General features: G+C 45.9%; 1 protein-coding gene across 2 annotated transcripts in view; it reads left to right on the forward strand.

Moving 5' to 3' along the window:
• The window catches only part of SREBF2 (sterol regulatory element binding transcription factor 2), a 60,972-nt gene that overhangs the window by 12,084 nt on the left and 28,688 nt on the right, over positions 1-20,200 (forward strand). The window contains exons 2-7 of one of the 2 annotated variants that reach the window (XM_004279540.3): positions 10,483-10,914; positions 11,938-12,119; positions 12,847-12,993; positions 14,418-14,639; positions 15,644-15,758; positions 15,967-16,148. In XM_004279540.3, the coding sequence (XP_004279588.2) occupies positions 10,483-10,914; positions 11,938-12,119; positions 12,847-12,993; positions 14,418-14,639; positions 15,644-15,758; positions 15,967-16,148 (1,280 nt within the window). Of the gene's footprint in view, positions 1-10,482; positions 10,915-10,964; positions 11,829-11,937; positions 12,120-12,846; positions 12,994-14,417; positions 14,640-15,643; positions 15,759-15,966; positions 16,149-20,200 lie in introns of those variants that run through there. The other variant, XM_033405157.2, reaches the window with a different exon arrangement.

Genomic DNA, 20,200 nt, shown 5'->3' on the forward strand with positions numbered 1-20,200 from the left:
CCGTCCTTCTAATACATGGGGCTCAGGTTCAATCCCTAGTCAGGGAACTAAGATCCCGCATGCCACGTGGCACGACTTACGACTGGGTGACACTGCTAATGAAGTTCTTTTCTAGTAAAGAAAAATAAATCACATTTAAACTTTGTCTATAAATACACCCATACTCACACATAAACATGAGATAAATCGCAGTAAAAATCAACAACAGAAGATTTTTAAGCAACATACTCCCAACAGGTTCCTCTTGCATCGTGTGCCGTTTTTCATCCCAGCACTCAGCAGCTGGCCCTGGCGAGTGTTTACACAGGGTTTCTTTGCCAGAACATGTGCCTCTTGAAGGTGTTCAGTTTTGTGTCTGGCACATGGTAGGCTAAGTTAATGTTTGTTGAGTGCATGTCTTAAGGGATGTGTCTTCATTGATTTGTTATTTGTTTGAAGAAAGAGAGGTGTTCTAGAAGGGAGCATCTTGTCAAGGCAGAAGGTCTCATTTGGAGAATAATTTAATAATTTGGGAGGGAGGTATACTTGCAAAATGCAGTTAGGCAAAAATCTCTCTACTCCCCCATGAGTCAGTTACATGGGTGTTGCCCTGAGATGAATCTTCTTCCATTAACATTGAACTTCATATTGAGAGTAATGAGATGGATTACATTAAGTGCCCCCCTCCACACACACCCAGATTCCCCGTACTTTACTGTCACTCCAGGTCTGTCTTGCATCTTTCTCCCAAGTTGTAAAATCCAAGAAATGTTTGTTTTGTAGGGAAAATAGAGTGCATAGAGGGGAGACTCAGACAAACCTAAATACAGATATAAATTCAGATCTCAGCCCAGCCACTTTGTAGCTTACATGAGAGGCTTGTGAAAGTAGTTTAACTTCTCTGAACCTTATGTTCCTCACTTGTAAAGTAGAATAATAATACTAGCATCTGGGTTTGTGTAAAGTGCTAAGTAGGTATCAGTGATAGCTGATTATCATGTTGTTCACATAGAATCAATATGAAATTAATTTAATTTTAGTCATAACCACCTTCTGTGCATTTAAATAAAATATGAACTATAAATTTGATTTCTAATTAGAAAATAAGTTTTATTAGCTTTGTCACTGAGTTGTTTTTGCTTTTAAACATCAGTAATGTGACCGTTGGCTTTTATTCAGAGGTTAAATTGGAATCTAACCTGGAGAGATGTCCCTTTTTCAAATGTTATGATGAAAAAGAAACTATGAAAAAGTCAAATACATTTTTTTACATGCTGGACATATTTCTGTATATTAATATGCATCCATTGGAGTTTGGATTATTCCCATATTTATAAGTAAAGAAGCAGTCTCAGGGAGAGTAATGAATTTTCCAAAGGCAGCACAACAATTACATCACTAGATTCACAACCCAGTGCTGCTGATTCCACAGCCAGTTCTCTCTGAATTTAAACTTGGGAATCCCCATGCTCTTTGGCCTTCCAGTTAAGTCTTGGTTTACCTGTTTGACCTCCTGCTTTTCTTCTTTAATATGATTCTTTGCCACACTTCCTTCACACAGTCCCTAAGAGATAGGTGGCCTGTTTCCCAGTTTTCATACATAACCAGAACTCTTTTTTTTTTTTTTTGCGTTACGCAGGCCTCTCACTGTTGTGGCCTCTCCCGTTGCGGAGTACAGGCTCCAGACACGCAGGCTCAGCGGCCATGGCTCACGGGCCTAGCCGCTCCGCGGCATGTGAGATCTTCCCAGACCGGGGCACGAACCGGCATCCCCTGCATCGGCAGGCGGACTCTCAACCACTGCGCCACCAGGGAAGCCCGATGCCAATTTTTTTAACTACCAGAGTGCTTAGTGCCTGGAGAGGTACAGGGGAGTGGAAGATTTTGTCTAGGTGCTTGTAGAACTCAAGATATAAGAAAAGCATTAAAAGGCTTCCCAGGTGGCACACTGGTTGAGAATCCGCCTGCCAAGGCAGGGGACACAGATTTGAGCCCTGCTCCGGGAAGATCCCACATGCCACAGAGCAACTAAGCCCGTGCGCCACAACTACTAAGCCTGTGCTCTAGAGCCCATGAGCCATAACTACTGAGCCCGCGTGCCACAACTACTGAAGCCTGCTTACCTAGAGCCCGTGCTCTGCAACAAGAGAAGCCACCGCGATGAGAAGCCTGCGCACCGCAACAAAGAGTAGTCCCCGCTCTCGCAACTAGAGGAAGCCCGCGTGCAGCAATGAAGACCCAATGCAGCCAAAAATAAATAAATAAATTTAAAAAAAGAAAAGCATTACAAAAATGTATCTTACTGTATGTAATATGGCAAAATAAAATTTTTTAAGGTGAAAAACATAACTCTTATACTAATATATCATCAGCACATACCAAAGATTTATTAACATTATTGAGAAAACCAGCAGGATGACCAGGCTGGATTCAAGGGGAATGTAAGAAACTGATATTTACATAGTTGGAAAGAAATAAGATTGCAAATTTAGATGCATAACTGGTTAATGTCCTACAGGGCAATAAAAACAAAGCTTTCAAGGTTATCTTTTTTACCAGAGAGAAATCATTTGAAACTTGTTTATTTTCTACATGAGAACATCTAATTTTACAGAATGTGTGCCTAATCAGTAGTAAATAGGAAGTCAGACAACTTCATGTTTCTGTAGAGCATCAGATGACCTTTAGAGCATTGTCTAAACCAGAGTTTAGGCAATGCTCTGGTATGACTTTAAAGAGAACTGTACTTTCTTTTTTTTTGGCTGTTTTGGGTCTTAATTGCTATGCTGGGGCTTCCTCTAGTTGCGGTGAGCGGGGGCTACTCTTGGTTGTGGTGCGCGCTGCTTCTCATTGCGGTGGCTTCTCTTGTTGCGGAGCACGGGCTCTAGGCGCGTGGGCTTCAGTAGTTGTGGTGCACGGGCTTAGTTGCTCCGCAGCATGTGGGATCTTCCCAGGCCAGGGCTCGAACCCGTGTCCCCTCCATTGGCAGGCGGATCCTTAACCACTGTGCCACCAGGGGAGCCCAGAACTGTACTTTTTTTAATTTCCCATATTTTCAAGTTTTAGACTTTTTTTCTTAACAAATAAATCACAGTTGGGTTCAAGATCTAAAAGATGGCTGGATCTGAGGTAGAAAAGAGTCCTTGGTGGAAGAAATTGTGAGTCATTTTGAAATGGAATTGTGCCGTTAAAGGAAGAGGGCTGTAACAAGCAGAAAGGGTAAGGCTGCCTCCCCCGCCCCCCAAAGGCATGTGCCAAAAAGGAAGGGAGTGGGTATTTTTCCAGGCTGGATGATGAGCTAAGGTGAATGGGAAGTGAAATCCCCTGGAGTAGGAGGGAGCAATTGGTAGGAAGCTACCAGTTGGTAGGAATTGGTAGGAAGCTCATGTTCAAGAAGTTTGATTTGCTTTGAAAGACTGTTGGACCAACAAGATACTCAAAGAAGACGATTGTCACTGGGTTGAAGGCTGCGGTTGAAATCAAGGCAGGGTATGGAAGTGGAGCAAAGAGATAACTCTGTGATACTACGGAAGGAGACCTGCCAGGAATTCATAGCGAACTCACGGCAGCGGAAAGAAGAAGAAAGAGCAATTGAAGGTAGTGCCAAAGATCACTCTCTTTTGATTGAAACTCAAGAGCTGGCTCGGGTCTCCTGCTGTGTTGGACCAGAGAAGCCAGGGCTGGCCAACTGAGCTGGGGCCCTCTGGGGCTGCCCCTGATACCCAGCCTGGGCAGGTGGCGAGAGAGCCAGACAGAGCAGACCAGAGGCCATTTGAGAATGACTTGGCTTCTCTTTGTGTTTTCTTTTTCTCTTAATTTTCAAATGTTTTATTTTATTATGTAATACTTGATATGTGCAAAGGAATATATGACACATTTGTGTGTGTTGTGGAACACAAGCACTTAAGAACCCCACCTCCCCACCCAGTTTCCCTTTGTGGTTTCTTTGCCAGTAAAAAGAGTTTATTCATCCCTCGCTTAAAATATAGGATGCCCAGGTCACTAGTTTGTCATCCTGTGTCATTCAGTGCCTCCTCCAGACTCCCTTTCCCCAGGATGGTGACCCAGAATTCCCTTGAAGTATACAATTGTGTCCCTGTGCTCTGAGCTTCTTACCAAATGGCTGTGCCTCCTGGTGTTTGAGTGGAACAATTTTAAGGCAGCAGTTTGCCTGGTGTAACTGTCCCCCTGTTCCTTCTGTTATTGCTTGCATTTCAGGGCTTCTGGGTTGAAGGGTGTGGTTGACAGCCCAGCTCCTTACCTGCCCCTCTGGGTGACTTGAATGGGGATAATTGATGTTTTAGGTCCTGGGAAAGCAGTGGTGATCACAAACAGCAAGATGGTGGGAAAACGAAGAGTTATCTTACCATTGACCCTCAGGCTTGATATGGGTCTACATTTTACTTCATTTTTTTTAATTTTAAGATTCTTTAATTATTAGAAAAAAATCATCCTAGGAGGGGAGACAGGATCGTCAGCTTGAAAGCAGGATACTTGTTGCTCAAGAAGGATTCTTGCTGGATATTAGATTTTGTGTTTACCTCCCTCTCCCCCACTGGTTGTGGTCCATCTCACTCCCAACAGCCTTACACACATCACACACCATGCTTCTGTGTTCTTAGGTTTGTTGGGCAGACCTAATGTGAAAGATGAAATGAACAAAAGTAACTGAAGAAAGTTTAGGTCAATATCCTTAAGATCTTTGGGAGGAGGAACAGAAACCATGTAATTTTACTGCACAGGATTGAAATTGTTCTGCTGTAATGGAACATACACATTCCTAAAAATTACCGCACTATGCAAAATTACACAGTAAAAACCACAGGGCTTATGGGGAAAGTGGGGTTAGGGTCATAACACTCAAAAACTTCATAGGTGACCAGAAAAGAGAGAGAAAAAATAAGTAGGCATTCTAAAAAAAGATAGGGAGGTACAAACTACCATGTATAAAATAAATAAACTACAAGGATATATTTATTGTACAACACATGGACTATAGCCAATATTTTGTAATAACTTTAAATAGAGTATAATCTATAAAGATTTTGAATCACTGTGTTGTACATCTGAAACTCACATTGTAAATCAACTATAGCCCAATAAAAAATTAAACGGTAAAAATAAATAAAAAATAAGATAAGACCCCCTAAACAGCACAGTTTTACAGATGTTAAGTGGCTAAGAAATGTATAACTACCACAATAAATGTAGCACTCTACCTTAAAAAAGACCTGAGGTTTGCTTGTGGAAGTAGGCGTTGGAAGGTTATAGCTCGCAAGTTATTGTGAAGTGATGGAAGGAAGGATTTCTGAAGTCGGATGGAAATTTCTGACCCCAGATGTGGAGGGTTACAGCTCATAACGCACGCAGGTGATCTGACAGCTGGTGGATGTTTGAAATGTGTGCGTTTTTTGTTTTCCTGTGTGGCTCATTTCAGCTGGGTATGGTTTTTTGCATTTTTTAGTGTTTCTTTCATGCATAAGTAAACACGAAATTTATGTTATGCCCAAATTATTCCCTAATATATCCAATGCATTGGAACAAATCTGAATTTTCCAAAAAAAAGTCAAAGCAAAACTAACTGTCAGAAACCACTGTGTATAACATGTACTAGCTGATAGTAAGTGCCAGGCACTGTGCTGTAGATTCTATGTGAGTTATCTCTCAACAACATGACGAGTTAGATATAATTGTTAGCCACATTTTATAGGTGAGAAAACTGTGGCTCAGAGAGGTAAAACTTGCCCCAGGTTACAGCGCTAGGCCAGGGTAGCTCTCAGTGAGTATGCCATTCTCTTTCCTGAGCAAAAAAACAAAACAACAACAACAACAAAAACCCAACAAAGTGGGGCAAATATTTGCAAATATATAAGAACGAGCAAATATCCATAATATATGAAAGTTTTTAAAATCACTAAAAAGAGACAAACAGCCCAGTAGAAAAATGAACAGAGGTCAAGAGCAGGCAATTTACAAAGAAGGAATACAAATGGCCAGTAAAATGGGGGGGTGATGTTTGACCTCATTTAATACGCATTCATGTAAATTAGAACAATTAGATGTTGTTTTTTCCAACTATCAAATGGACATAAATATTGGGTTGGCCAAGAAGTTCGTTCGAGTTTTTCCATAAGACGTTACAGAAAAACTTGAACTTTTTGGCCAGCCCATTAAATGCGGGGAAACACTGGCAAGCGTGTAGATTGTTGTAACCTTTCCAAAGTATATATACCTGTCATTTGACCCAGCCATTTAATTTCTAGAAATTTATCCTAAGAAAATAATCAGATAAATGGGAAAAGATGCTTGTTCAAAGATTTTTGTCAGTGTTGTTAATAATGCTGAAAAGATGAAAGCACTCATCCATCATCACTAAGTGGTTAAAGTCTGGTGCATTAATATAATACAATACAATGTATTGTTCCCAAAGGGAGCAGGCACAAAATAGCATCTTCAGCATGATCCCATTTTTGTAAAACCATCCCACACATGTGCACACTTGTGTTTGCAAGCAAGCCTTGTATAGGAAGAAGTCTGGAAGGATACACATCAAAACATTGGCGGTAGATGTCTCAGGGTGGTGGAATTGCTGGATGATTTTTTTTTTTTTTGGCTGTGTTGGGTCTTTGTTGCTGCACGAGGACTTTATCTAGTTGCGGAGAGCGGGGGCTACTCTTCTTTGCGGTGCGCGGGCTTCTCATTGCGGTGGCTTCTGTTGTTGGGAGCATGGGCTCTAGGCGCGTGGTCTTCAGTAGTTGTGGCATACGGGCTCAGTAGTTGTGGCTCACAGGCTCAGTTGCTCCATAGCAGGTGGGATCTTCCCAGACCAGGGCTCGAACCCGTGTCCCCTGCATTGGCAGGCAGATTCTCAACCACTGAACCACCAGGAAAGCCCTGCTGGATGATTTTTATTTTTTCATTTAACTTTTTTCTACATTTTTTGGTAGCGAAAGTTACTTTTATGATTTAAAAAAGAAAATTATTTTAAAAGATTGTCTAACACAAGATCCATAATAAATTCAAAATATAAGAATAAATGACTTCTGTAAAAGTAGTTCTTCTGGCACCTAACAGGGCTCGGTAACAAATACCCATTGAAAGAATTTTTGACTGACTGCGGTTTGGAGACAACGGTACCCCATTTGGGGCTTCCGATTCTTTATTCTTGACCAGAATTAATCTGACCAGATTTCGAATTACCTCATTCTGAGGTAGATGCCACTAGACTGAGCCAGACACAGTGGCTTATGTTACCTCTAGGTCGCGAGCTCTGTAAAGTACAAGTGAACTTGGGGTCTCCTTGGATGAAGCCTGAGACTGTCAGGCACAGGTGACAGCCGGAGCCTCTAATTTTGGTTACGTGATCAAAACCCAGATATAGTTTCTTGGGGCCCAGCCTACTTTATCAAGCAACTTAGATCTTAGTTTATGAAGCAGCTAAACACAGGAATGTGGCTTGGTGGGGGAGGGTGGCTGACAGGAGTCCCCCCTCAAGGTGAGCTGGGGTTTGCAGGCCCTGGTGGGCGACCCAGCTCCAAGGAGGCCCGTGTCTGGCCTTCCATGTCTAGCCAAACTTCATTTTCAAACCTCCATAAAAACTGCCTTGGGCTTCCCTGGTGGCGCAGTGGTTGAGAGTCCGCCTGCCGATGCAGGGGACACGGGTTCGTGCCCCGGTCCAGGAAGATCCCACATGCCGTGGAGCAGCTGGGCCCGTAAGCCATGGCCGCTGAGCCTGCGCGTCCGGAGCCTGTGCTCCGCAATGGGAGAGGCCACAACAGTGAGAGGCCTGCATACCGAAAAAAAAAAAAAAAACTGCCTTCTCCCAGGCCTCCTTCTCTAGGTTTCATGGCTCTCTGCGGACACGAGAGCCTGTCTGTCCGTAGCACACGAATGATTGAATGATGGGAGCAGGGAAGAGCCAGGAGATGTGGGGAGCTCCCGAGGTGTAGCCCCCAGGTACTGAGCAAATCTGCGCCTGGGTGGGCCTCGTTCCACTTACCGGGGCCTCCCCTTCTCTGTCACCACAGACCAGACGGGTCCCCGGGAGGCCCAGCGTGCCTGCTGCAGCAGTGGCTCAAAGAACCTCTTCGTTATTTCTTCCTTCAAATGCTCAGTCTTAACGGCTCCTCTGTGCCCCTCAGCCCCGTGCCCGTCTGCCTGGCTGGAGATAGCTCCCTGGAGCTCCTCATGTGTGGGTCGAAAAGGATTTTTTTTTTTAATTTAAGCAGTCGCATTCCATCTGCCTACACACACTTAACCTGCTTTGTGAACTAAGCTTTGTGACCTCCGTACATTACTTCACCAGCCAGACCATGTCTCCCCAACAAAAGGTTCTAGAGAGCACTCGACAGGATAAGTGGAGCCGAGTGCCTGTTTAGTGGGGCTTCAGAAGCACCACTGACAGGGACCTTTGTAAGGGTCTGCCCCCACCAAGCACTGTGCATCAATTTTCTTATTAATCCTCACCACAAAGAAGCCAAGTGAGTCTTCTTGTGGCAGCCTCCTGTAAGGAAACGAGGGTGTAGAAAGAAGTGACTTGCCCACGTTCACACAGCTGATTAGATGGGCCGTTTGAGACCCACCTAGTGCCAAAGCCTGTGCCCATCTACCCTCTGGCCTCTTTTGCCCTCCTTAGCTTTCCATGGTTTAGAACAATCAGCCAGGGAGTGATGTTCTTTTGGCTCACAAAGTAGTCCTCTGTGTTGATTCCCCAGAGTCAGGATTTTATGGGAGTTCTGGAAAGCTCAACGAATTATTAGGTTTCTCTTAATTTCTTAAAGCATTTTATAATACTGTGTTGTGCTTGGAATGTGTCAGCACCAAGTTGTGTTTTGTTTAAATTTTGTGCTGAGTTTGAGGGTATTTCTTAGTTTAATCATGTACAAGGAATTGGAATTTGTTGGTACAGGTTACAGTATCTGTGGCATTCTGCCCATTTCTCCCTCCCACAGCTGACGGCTGAGTGGGGACAGAGCAGGGTGTCGAGGTGTTGGTAAATAACACCACCGTGTAGTCATTGAATCTTGTGAGATGCAGTCTCGCCAGCAGGTTGAACTGACTGAACACTGAACATGCTGAACTGCTAAGCTCCAGTTATCCTGTGTGGAGGTCGTGCTAGAAACCCCTGGTAGCTTTCTGCTCGCCTAACATAAGACTCTTTATAGCCCAGATTCCTCCCCCTCACACACACAGACACACACAGACACACACACACACACACACACACACACACACACACACACACACACACACACACACACACTGCTAGAAACCTGGGAGGGACTTGCTGGTGGAGGTTTGACGAATGAATGGAGACAGTGTTTGGGGGCTTTGTTTTTCGTTTTTGTTTGTTTTTTCTTTTTGGTGACCAAATCAGAGCATCCTGCAGCCTTGAGGGTTTTGAGAGGAGGGTGCCGGAGTTTAGGAACAAGCAGTAGCTTTTTGGGAATGTGTTGGAGAGGAAAGGGGAGAGAATGTGGACAGGGGAGAGAATTGTAGATCTGAACATACCTGGGTCAAAGTTGAGGCCCCAGACTCCTAATGGGGAGCAGCCCTACGGGGAGGAAGGAGTCATGAGAGATGAGTTGTTAGTTGTGGATTAAGTTCGATTTGGGTGAACCATTGGGAGGATGAAGCAGGGGAAGAGGCCCTCTGGGCTGGGAATTTAGGGGTCCCAGGTACTTGGAGCATGATCTGTCAATAGAAGGCAGCATGGTCTTCAGCGGACACATCCCCTTGGCTCCACAGGCTCCTTGCCCAGAGGAAAGGGGCACAGCCAGAGGGGTCCAGGGCCTGGGCTGTTCTGCCCTGACCTTCTGACAGTGAAGGCACTGGGGTACAGTAGAAGAAGGCGAGGCTGGGAGGCAGAGAACTGGTTCTAATCCTTGCTGTGCCCCGATGAGCTGTGTGACCTTGGCCGAGTTATTTCCCTGTCCTGGACTTCGTGTATCATCTTTCCATCCATTCCACCTCTAAAGTTCCATGACTTGGAGGCCATCAACTTTATCATCCCCGAGTGTTCCTGAGGGTACCAACAGTGCCCAGGGATATGCCCATCTTGGAGAGAAGGCCCAGAGTCTGCCTGTGGTGAGGAGAGTTGGGGTCTGGGGACTCCCCTGCCATGGGAAGCAGTGCTGAGACTGGAGGTGGCCTCACAGTACAAGGCTGCTGAGCTCCAAAGACTCAGGACAGCAATACACCAACCGTAAAATGCGACCAGCCGTACCCTCCAAGAGGAACATTCACCCTGCACAGAGGTAGCTCCTCTTAGGCCTGGTACAGACAATGAGGAAAGCGGGTAGAACAAGCCTGGAGGTGGTGAGGAGGGAGAAGAACATCAAGCAAGTGAAGTCCTGTCCCACTCCCCCATGAGAGAGAGGCGACCCATCCCTGCAGTGTCTTGGGAAAGCTATTGGATTTTCATGCCTCGGTTTCTTAAGCAAATTTGAAAGTTAATAGATATTTTGTTTGGCAGTAGAATTACTCCTTTCCATTTGCTCACAGAGATGCTGCAGTTTGTCAGCAATCAAGTGGGAGAGTTCCCTGACTTGTTCTCAGAGCAGCTGTGCAGCTCCTTCCCTGGCGGTGGTGGAAGTGGCAACAGCGGCAGCAGCAATGGCGGCAGCAGCGGTGGCGGAGCCGGAGCCGGGGACCCCTCGGTGCAGCGGTCCTTCAGCCAGGTCCCGTTACCTTCCTTCTCGCCCTCGGCTACCTCCCCCCAGGCTCCAGCCCTACAAGTCAAGGCTCCCCCCACCACGGTTCCCCCTCCGCCAAGGGCAACTCCCGTTCTTCAGCCCCGCCCCCAGCCCCAGCCCCAGCCTCCAGCTCAGCTGCAGCAGCAGACAGTAATGATCACCCCGACATTCAGCACCGCTCCCCAGACGAGGATCATCCAGCAGCCTTTGATATACCAGAACGCAGCTACCAGCTTTCAAGGTGACTCAGAACTCAGATGTGATAGCGATTGGTTGGTTCAAAAGTTTTTGTGCCAGTTTGCAGACACTTCCGAGGTAGACTGTAAATAGTTCTGCCCTCTCTGGGGATGACACAGCCTATCAACTTGGCCCTGTCTGAATGAGGTTTCAGTAGCTGGCCGTAAGCATAGTGGTGCAGGAACACATTCGGTCTCTTCAAATACCTTAATGTCTACTGTGCCTGTTTCAAGGATGCGTGGTCAGAGACTCCAGCGGGCACAGTAGCCACAGGGATGTCCTGGTAACTAGAGGTGGGGGCTTGAATAAAATTAGTCTTGAAACTCACCCAGGTACCAGGAAGATCTCAGCACCTGTAGGTTGAGAACCATTCATCCAGGAGACATCTCCTGAGCGTCCACTGCAGAGAAGAGTACTCCTGTTAACATAGGTGCCGTGTCTCCGACTGGCGGGCCTCACAGTAGGCCCTCGGTGTGTGCTGAGTGAATGAGGGACTTTCTGTGTTGTGCTGTGTCCCAGCACCTTTTCATCAGATTGCTCTCTGACCCTGTGGGGACCCCTGGGTGGGGTTAGTGTTGCTCTACTAATTTCAAAGAATCTGACAGGTCTTTAATGGGCTTCAAGGGTTTAGGGGCTGGGGGGAGGCCACAAAGTGAGAAGCTGAGACCCTCATCCCAAAGTGCACCTTCCATTCACTTCACGGGAGGAAATGAAGCCCCAGGGAGTTGGCTCTCAACACCTGCTAACTCCCTTGCTGGGTGCAGTCACTTGCTGATTAGCTTCTCTCACCTCCACCCCAGCATCGGAGTAATGAAATAATTTGTACTCGTTCCCTCAGAAATTGATGCAGCCCTTATGGGATGTTCTTGTCATCTAGACCAGCTTGTAAATGGCTGTGCACATCTTCTTCAGCAACAGGTGGGGAGTTGGGATCGTTAGGAGGCACTCCAGCCTCGGTTATTGCCACAGCTACGGTGACAGAATGCATTCCTCGTCCACGTGACTTTTTTTCTTCTCTTTTCCCAAGTCCTTCAGCCTCAAGTCCAAAGCCTAGTGACATCCTCCCAGGTGCAGCCGGTCACCATCCAGCAGCAGGTGCAGACGGTGCAGGCCCAGCGGGTGCTGACGCAGACAGCCAATGGCACGCTGCAGACCCTCGCCCCGGCCACGGTGCAGACAGTTGCTGCGCCCCAGGTGCAGCAGGTCCCGGTAGGTGGCTGACAAGAATTCAGGGAGGCCTTGGTTGGGGCTCTTGGCCGGCCTGTGGTTGAAGATGTGGTCTACATGCTAAGCAGGACCAGCGGAGTGTGAGGGAGTAGCTTGCAGGGCAGGTAGGGGCACCTGGACCTTACGAGACACCCGTGAGACCTGGCAGAGAAGACGTCTGCAGATGCACACTGGCACCCACCTAAACTCAGTAAATGCTGGTGTATTAACTCATTTACACATGTAATGGGTATAAAACTGAAGAGAAATGTGCCAGAATGTTCTTAAGCTGTGTATCATAGTGGACTGTATTTCTAACTAATGAAGTAAGTTAGGTTTAAAAAACAATCCAGTTTTACCATTTTTGCTTCCCAGCCCTTTTCCTCACATTCCTAAGTTTGTCCACAATCAGGTCTCTCTTCCTTACACTGTCCACCCGAGCCATGCTTGCTCTGCCCCTGCTAGGCCGCTGGCATTGCTCTCCTCAAAGCCTTTCAGCCTTCCAACCCAGAACCCTCTTTAGCTGTACGCCTTCTCCCCGGCAACCCAGTAATCAAGCTACATTCTCAGTTTTATGAAAATTTTATTTTCTCATTCTTTTCTGGAGGGTCTGATTCTTTTCTGGAGGTGGTGGAAGTGGCAACAGCGGCAGCAGCAATGGCAGGAAGAAGTAATGCAAAATAGAAAAGTAATGCTACCTTCCTTTTCCTTTTCTTCCTTTTCCATCCAGGTCCTGGTACAGCCTCAGATCATCAAGACAGATTCCCTTGTTTTGACCACACTGAAGACAGATGGCAGCCCTGTGATGGCTGCAGTCCAGAACCCAGCCCTCACTGCCCTCACCACCCCCATCCAGACAGCTGCCCTTCAAGTTCCGGTAAGAGCTGCCCCCCACCCCACCCCCGCTTCTTGGGGGTTTTAGGCCTCAGAGATGGTAACGAAGCCTCCAGATACTGAATAGATGCGGCAGCTCTATGCAGTGTGTCAGATTGCAAAATGACCCCATTTTAGGTTTTTTTTCCCCTTAAGAAGTACCAGCACCGAGTGTTATGTGGGAGTACTAGGGTTTATGAAGGGCAAGAGAGGAACAGCAGAGGAGCCCCAGTTTCTGGGCAACAGCTCCACACAGGACCATCTGCCTCTTAGGTCCTGCTGATGGAGGTTTAGCTTCTGAAGGACCCTAGGCCCCCCAGGAAGGGAGGGGCTCCAAGGTGGGGGACATGAAAGGCACCATACTTCAGTTGTAGGGTCTTGGCCACTGTCTCATCTTGTGGCAAGAGAGTCTGAGAGAAAAAGTGATCAGAATTCAAAAGCAAGCCTTACTCATAAAAGCCAAGAACTAGAAACAACCCAACTATCCATCCAAAAAGAACTATTGATACATACAACTACGTGGCTAAACCTCAACAATAGTACACTGAGCAAAAGATGCTTATCACAGAGAGTTCCTGCTGATGATTCCATTTATACAGAGTTCAGGAAGATGGTGCTGGAAGTCAGAGCATGATTACTGCTCTGGGGGAAGGGGCATGAGGGAACTTTCTAAGGGGATAGAAATGGTCTGTGTCTTGGTCAGGATTACCTTGGTTACACACATTGTATGCATACATCACAATTCCATTAATCTGTACACTTAAAATGTGTGCTTTTTACTATGTGTGAATTATTTCTTGATGACTAACGAAGTTAAGAAGCTTTTTGTGTGTTCATTGGCCATTTGGATATTGAGGCCATTTGTTGAAGAAAATAAAACTAAAAGTAGTGAAAACAGAAACAAAGAGCAGGCAAAGCAGATTTGAGGGGAAGACAAGGGGAAGCCTCTCTAGTTGGTCTGTTTAATAAAATGGCTCTGATTTTCACTTCTGCCCTTGAGCTTTTTGATGGGCAAATCGTATAAGGAAATGCAGTAAGTTAACTTCACCGTCATGTGAGAGGAAAATACGTGCCATACACCAGGAGAAAGTTTTGTAGTTGGTGCATTGTATGCGAGCTCAGAAGTGGCTAACGGGTCGACAGCAAAGCAGGAATCACATGACGTGTTTCTGGCATCCCTACATCAAAGGTTGGTGTGGCACATTAATGCTGTTGTGGCACATGACTAATCAACAGTGACTCTGAAAGGGGCACAGTACCTGAGGTACCACGGCTCCTAAGGCTTCTGGACTTAATTAACCCAGGAAGGGTGTCAGGCTACACAGCGTTTTCAGGTGATGCCACGTGGCCAGGGCCAGTGGGTTTGTGTTGCGAGGTTGCTTTACTCAGACTAACCAAGTGGTCATTCTGCCCTTGTGTCTGTTCTAGACCCTGGTGGGCAGCAATGGGACCATTCTGACCACAATGCCTGTGATGATGGGACAAGAGAAAGTGCCCATTAAGCAGGTACCTGGGGGAGTCAAGCAGCTCGAGCCCCCCAAGGAAGGAGAAAGGAGGACGACACACAACATCATTGAGAAGCGGTATCGCTCCTCCATCAATGACAAAATCATTGAGTTGAAGGACCTGGTCATGGGGACAGATGCCAAGGTAGGTGCCAAGCAAAATGTTATTTCATGCCCCATCATCTCCCCTCTATCTGTCTTTGCTGCAGGAATTTAGGGAAGACCCAGGCCCAGGCTGAGTGAATGCAAGAATAGTTAAAGGTGCTCTCTTACTAAAGCATCTTGGTGTTTTGAAATTCCAGGATTATAAAATATTAACTGTTGGGTGTTGGTAAGGCCGTGGCCTGCCTGGACCTTTGAGTCTGCTCTGCAGTGGTGGTGGCCACCACCACCTCCACTACCACCACCGTGTCGCAGACACCTACTGCTCACTGATGGCCAGATACACAACCGTGTATACATCTGAGGCAGCTGATGGCATTTTTGGCATATGTTTAATTGTATTCAGGGATGGCTAACAATATTTTAACCTTTTAGGGAGAAGGAAAAATGGAGATTGGATCTTTGACAAAGAACAAATAGAGGAAATTGGTTTTTCATAAATTTCTGGTGTTTCAATGAATGTATCTTTTGGCTTTGGCACATAGGAGATTTTTTTTACCTGTTGTCTGTTTATCTTTACCTCTATTTTGAAAGAAAATATAATTTTCCTTGTAGCCTACAAATCTGAAAGGTACTAATATACTTTTACTTAAGATAACCAGCCAACAGCACTCTGGTTTTTTGTTTGTCGTTTGTTTTCCTTAAAGTTTGTTTTGATGCTAGGATTATCATAGGAAGTAGAAGTAACAGCTAATATATAGTGTTACTGTGTGCCAGGCCAGAGGCTAAACTCTTTACACATATTAGCTCATTTAATCCTCATGGCAAGCCTATGACTCATATACTATCATTATCCCTATTTCACGGAGGAGGAAAGTGAGGTTCAGAGATGTTGAGTAACTTGTCCTGGGTTGCACAGCTAAGTAGTGGGAGAGTCAGCATCTGAACTCAGCACCTCCCACTCCAGAGCCCAAGCTCTGGGCCTCTGCTCTCTTCACTGCAAGCTGGTCTGACGCCACCGTGTTTTTCACCCGTCTTCCTTCCCAGATGCACAAGTCTGGCGTTCTGAGGAAGGCCATTGACTACATCAAATACTTGCAGCAGGTCAATCATAAACTGCGCCAGGAGAACATGGTGCTGAAACTGGCAAATCAGAAGAACAGTAAGTGTGCTTGTTGAGAAAAGGGTTTCAGACTTTCCGGTTATAGTAGAAGTCCTGTGCTGGGCACCGGGCAGGGTCCACTGTTGTGTAAAAGGTGCCTTCAGGGGTGAAGCAGGAGCAGGGGCTGTGCATCCCTCACCTAGCCCAGCTCCAGCCCAGGTGGGGTGCTATAAAACGGACCGTTTGCCAGGTAGGGTTTTCTTTACAGAGCTCTTGAAGGGCATTGACCTAGGCAGCCTGGTGGACAATGACGTGGACCTGAAGATCGATGACTTTAATCAGAATGTCCTTCTGATGTCGCCTCCGGCCTCCGACTCAGGGTCCCAGGCAGGCTTCTCCCCCTACTCCATCGACTCTGAGCCAGGAAGCCCTCTATTGGATGACGCAAAGGTAATGAGCTTTTGAAATCCCCTGACCCCTGGAATCTCTCCCATCTCCCCGAAGTTAATAGTGGGGAGGCTGCAGACAGCGGTCCAGGTCAGGTGTTCAGAGGCCCTGGGCTGGAGAGGAACGAGAATTCTGTGAAATTAGCCACGTACTGGAGAATAAAGAAAAAGAAAGCTGACTCTGTATGGGGATACAACCTCCGGTTTTACTGGTCCTTGCTGAAAGGGCCCATCAGAGGGGAATAATGGCCAAATCCAGCATGGGAACACACAGCGGCTGTTGTGCGGAGCCAGGAGTTGCTGGAGGCGCCTCATCGCTTCCCTCGCCCATAATGAGCCTGGCAAGACCACTTTGTGAGCTTGATCAGTTGGGTTAGGATGATGCTGCCTCTGGGTCCTCTTTGGGAAATGATTACAGTTTGCAGTCTAATAGATAACATTCCTACCAAGGGCCTTTAATTGTGGAAGAAAGCCCCTGGCAATTCTTGTTTAATGGAATTCGTTAAAAGAGGCTCAAGCCTAATGATCTTCCCAGGAGCCTGTGGAGACCACTGGGGTTTGTGCTGTATTTTGGCATTGGCAGTTTCTGGCTTCAAAAGCACAGAGTTCCCTTCTAGCATAAGTTTTTTTTTTTTTTTTTTAATTTATTTTATTTGTTTATTTTTGGCTGCGTTGGGTCTTCATTGCTACGCGAGGGCCTTCTCTAGTTGCGGCCAGCGGGGACCACTCCTCGTCGCGGTGCACGGGCCCCCCACCACGGTGGCTTCTTTTGTTGCGGAGCACAGGCTCTAGAGCGCAGGCTCTCAGTAGTTGTGGTGCACGGGCCCAGTTGCTCCTTGGCATGTGGGATCTTCCCGGACCAGGGCTCGAACCTGGGTCCCCTTCACTGGCAGGCGGATTCCCAACCACTGTGCCACCAGGAAAGCCCCTAGCATAAGTTTTTGATCAGACCATTTATTGTATCATGTACTTAATTTTATTAAGGAAGCTCTATTTTTGAAATATTTTATAAATGTGATTCTGCTTGGTAACAAAAGGCCACGTGACATATACGTTGAATTAGATAGGTGTCTGAATCCTCAGAAGAAATTTTCAAATGGTTTAAAAATACTGAAAACAAGTTGTGTGGGATATACACCCTGGGAGTCAGCGGAGATCTGGTTCCAGTCTCCCTCCCTCCTTAGGCTCCCTGGGCAGGCAGGGCCTCTGCCTCCAGTTCTCCCTCTATAAAACTGGGGAGAAAACAAAACAATGTTGTGGTTTTAGATATAGGCAAGCGTCTGGGAATTCCCTGGCAGTCCAGTGGTTAGGACTCCACACTTTCACCACTGAAGGCCCAGGTTCAATCCCTGGTTGGGGCACTAAGATCCTATTAGCTGTGTGATGCGGCTAAAAAAAAAAAAAAAGAATAAGCAAGCTTCTGTAAATAGGTTCATACTAAAGTATGGTCTTTAATCAACTTTGAGGTGTAATTTATATGTGATACAGTGCACCTATTTTACTGTATCGTGCAGTATGATGAGTTTTAACAAGTGTATGCGCTTATGTAACTCACAGTAATCAAGATATAGAGTAAAAAGCTGAAAGCGTTTCTTCCAAGATCAGGAACAATGCAAGGATGCCCACTCTCACCACTTTTTATTCTACATAGAATTGGAAGTCCTAGCCACAGTGATCAGACAAGAAAAAGAAATAAAAGGAATCCAAATTGGAAAGGAAGAAGTAAAAGTGTCACTGTTGGGCATCTCTGGTGGCATAGTGGTTGGGAGTCTTCCTGCCAATGCAGGGGACATGGGTTCAATCCCTGGTCCGGGAAGATCCCACGTGCCACGGAGCAACTAAGCCTGTGTGCCACAACTACTGAGCCTGCCCTCCAGAGCCTGCAAGCCACAACTGCTGAGCCCGTGTGCCACAACTACTGAAGCCCGCACACCTAGAGACCATGCTCCGCAACAAGAGAAGCCACCGCAATGAGAAGCCTGTGCACCGCAAAAAAGAGTAGCCCCCACTTGCTGCAACTAGAGAAAGCCTGCACGCAGCAACAAGGACCCAATGCAGCCAAAAATAAATAAATAAACAAAAAAAACCTGTCACTGTTTGCAGATGACATGATACTATATATAGGAAATTCTAAAGACACCTTCAAAAAACTGTTAGAACTAATAAATAAAATCAGTAAGTTTGCAGGATACAAAATTAATATACAGAAATCTGTTACATTTCTATACACTAACAACAAAGTATCAGAAAGAGAAATGAAAAACAATCCCATTTACAATTGCATCAAAAAGAAGAAAATGTCTAGGAATAAATCTAACCAAGTAGGTAAAAGACCTGTACTGGAAAAACTATAAGACGTTGATGAAAGAAATTGATGACAACACAAACAGATGGAAAGGTATATTGTGCTCATGGGTTGGAAGAATTAATACCATTAAAACGACCATATTCCTCAAGGCAACCTACAGATTCAGTGCAATCCCTGTCAAAATACCAAAGACATTTTTCACAGAACTAGAACAAATAATTCTAAAATTTATGTGGAAACACAAAGGACCCTAAATAGCCAAAACAATCTTGAGAAAGAACAACAGAGCTGGAGGTAGCACATTCCGTGATTTCAGACTACAGTAATCAAAACAGTGTGGTACTGGCACAAAAACAGACACATGATCAATGGAACAGAATAGAGAGCCTAGAAACAAACCCATACTTAAATCTATGAAAAAGGAGGCAAGAATATACAAAGGGGAAATGACAGCTTCTTCAATAAATGGTGCTGGGAAAATGGGACAGCTACATGCAGAAGAATCAACTGGACTACTTTCTCACACCATCTACAAAAATAAACTCAAAATAGATCAAAGACTTAAATGTAAGACCTGAAACCATAAGACTCCCAGAAGAAAACATAGACAGTATGCTCTTTGTTATTGGTCTTAGCAATTTTTAAAAATTAATTAATTAATTTTAATTTATTTATTTTTGGCTGCGTCGGGTCTTTGTCGTTGCGTGTGCAGGCTTTCTCTAGCTGCAGCGAGCGGGGGCTACTCTTCGTCGCGGTGCATGGGCTTCTCATCACTGTGGCTTCTCTTGTTGCGGAGCACGGGCTCTAGGTGCACGGGCTTCAGTAGTTGTGGCACACGGGCTCAGCAGTTGTGGTTTGCAGGCCCTGGAGTACAGGTTTGGTAGCTGCGGCGCATGGGCTTCATTGCTCTGCAGCATGTGAGATCTTCCCGGACTGGGGCTCGAACCTGTGTCCCCTGCATTGGCAGGTGGATTCTTAACCACTGCACCCCCAGGGAAATCTGGTCTTAGCAATCTGGGGGGAGCTGTGTCTCCTCAGGCAAGGGGAACAAAAGCAAAAATAAACAAATGGGACTACATCAAATGAAAAAGCTTTTGCATTGGGACTTCCCTGGTGGTCCAGTGGTAAATAAAGAATCTGCCTTCCAATGCAGGAGACACGGGTTCGATCCCTGGTCGGGGAACTAAGATCCCACATGCCACTGGGCAACTAAGCCTATGCGCCACAACTACTGAGCCCACGCATCTCAACTAGAGAGGCTGCATACCACAAAACCCATGCACTCTGGAGCCCAAACGCCACAACTACAGAGCCCAAGTGCTCTGGAACCTGCGCCCCACAACTAGAGAGAGAAAAACCCACACGTCACAACTGGAGAGAAGCCCACGGGCTACAACTAGATAGAAGCCCACACACCACAACGGAGAGCCCACGCACCACAACAAAAAGATTCTGCGTGCGACAACTAAGACCTGACGCAGCTAAAAATAAAAATAAATTAAGAAAAAAAAGAGAGTAGACGGATGTAACCCTAAAAAAAAAACAAAAGAAAAACCTTTTGCACAGCAAAGGAAACTACCAACAAAACTAAAAGGCTACCTACTGAATGGAGGAAGGTATTTGCAAACAGTATATCTAATAAGGGGTTAGTATCCAAAATTTTCAAAGAAGTCGTACAACTCAACATCAGAAAACCCCCCAAACAAACAACAGTTTTAAAATGGGCAGAAGACATGAATAGACATTTT

The sequence above is a fragment of the Orcinus orca genome, chromosome 11 (assembly GCF_937001465.1).
Source record: "Orcinus orca chromosome 11, mOrcOrc1.1, whole genome shotgun sequence".
In the NCBI taxonomy this organism is placed as follows: Eukaryota; Metazoa; Chordata; class Mammalia; order Artiodactyla; family Delphinidae; genus Orcinus; species Orcinus orca.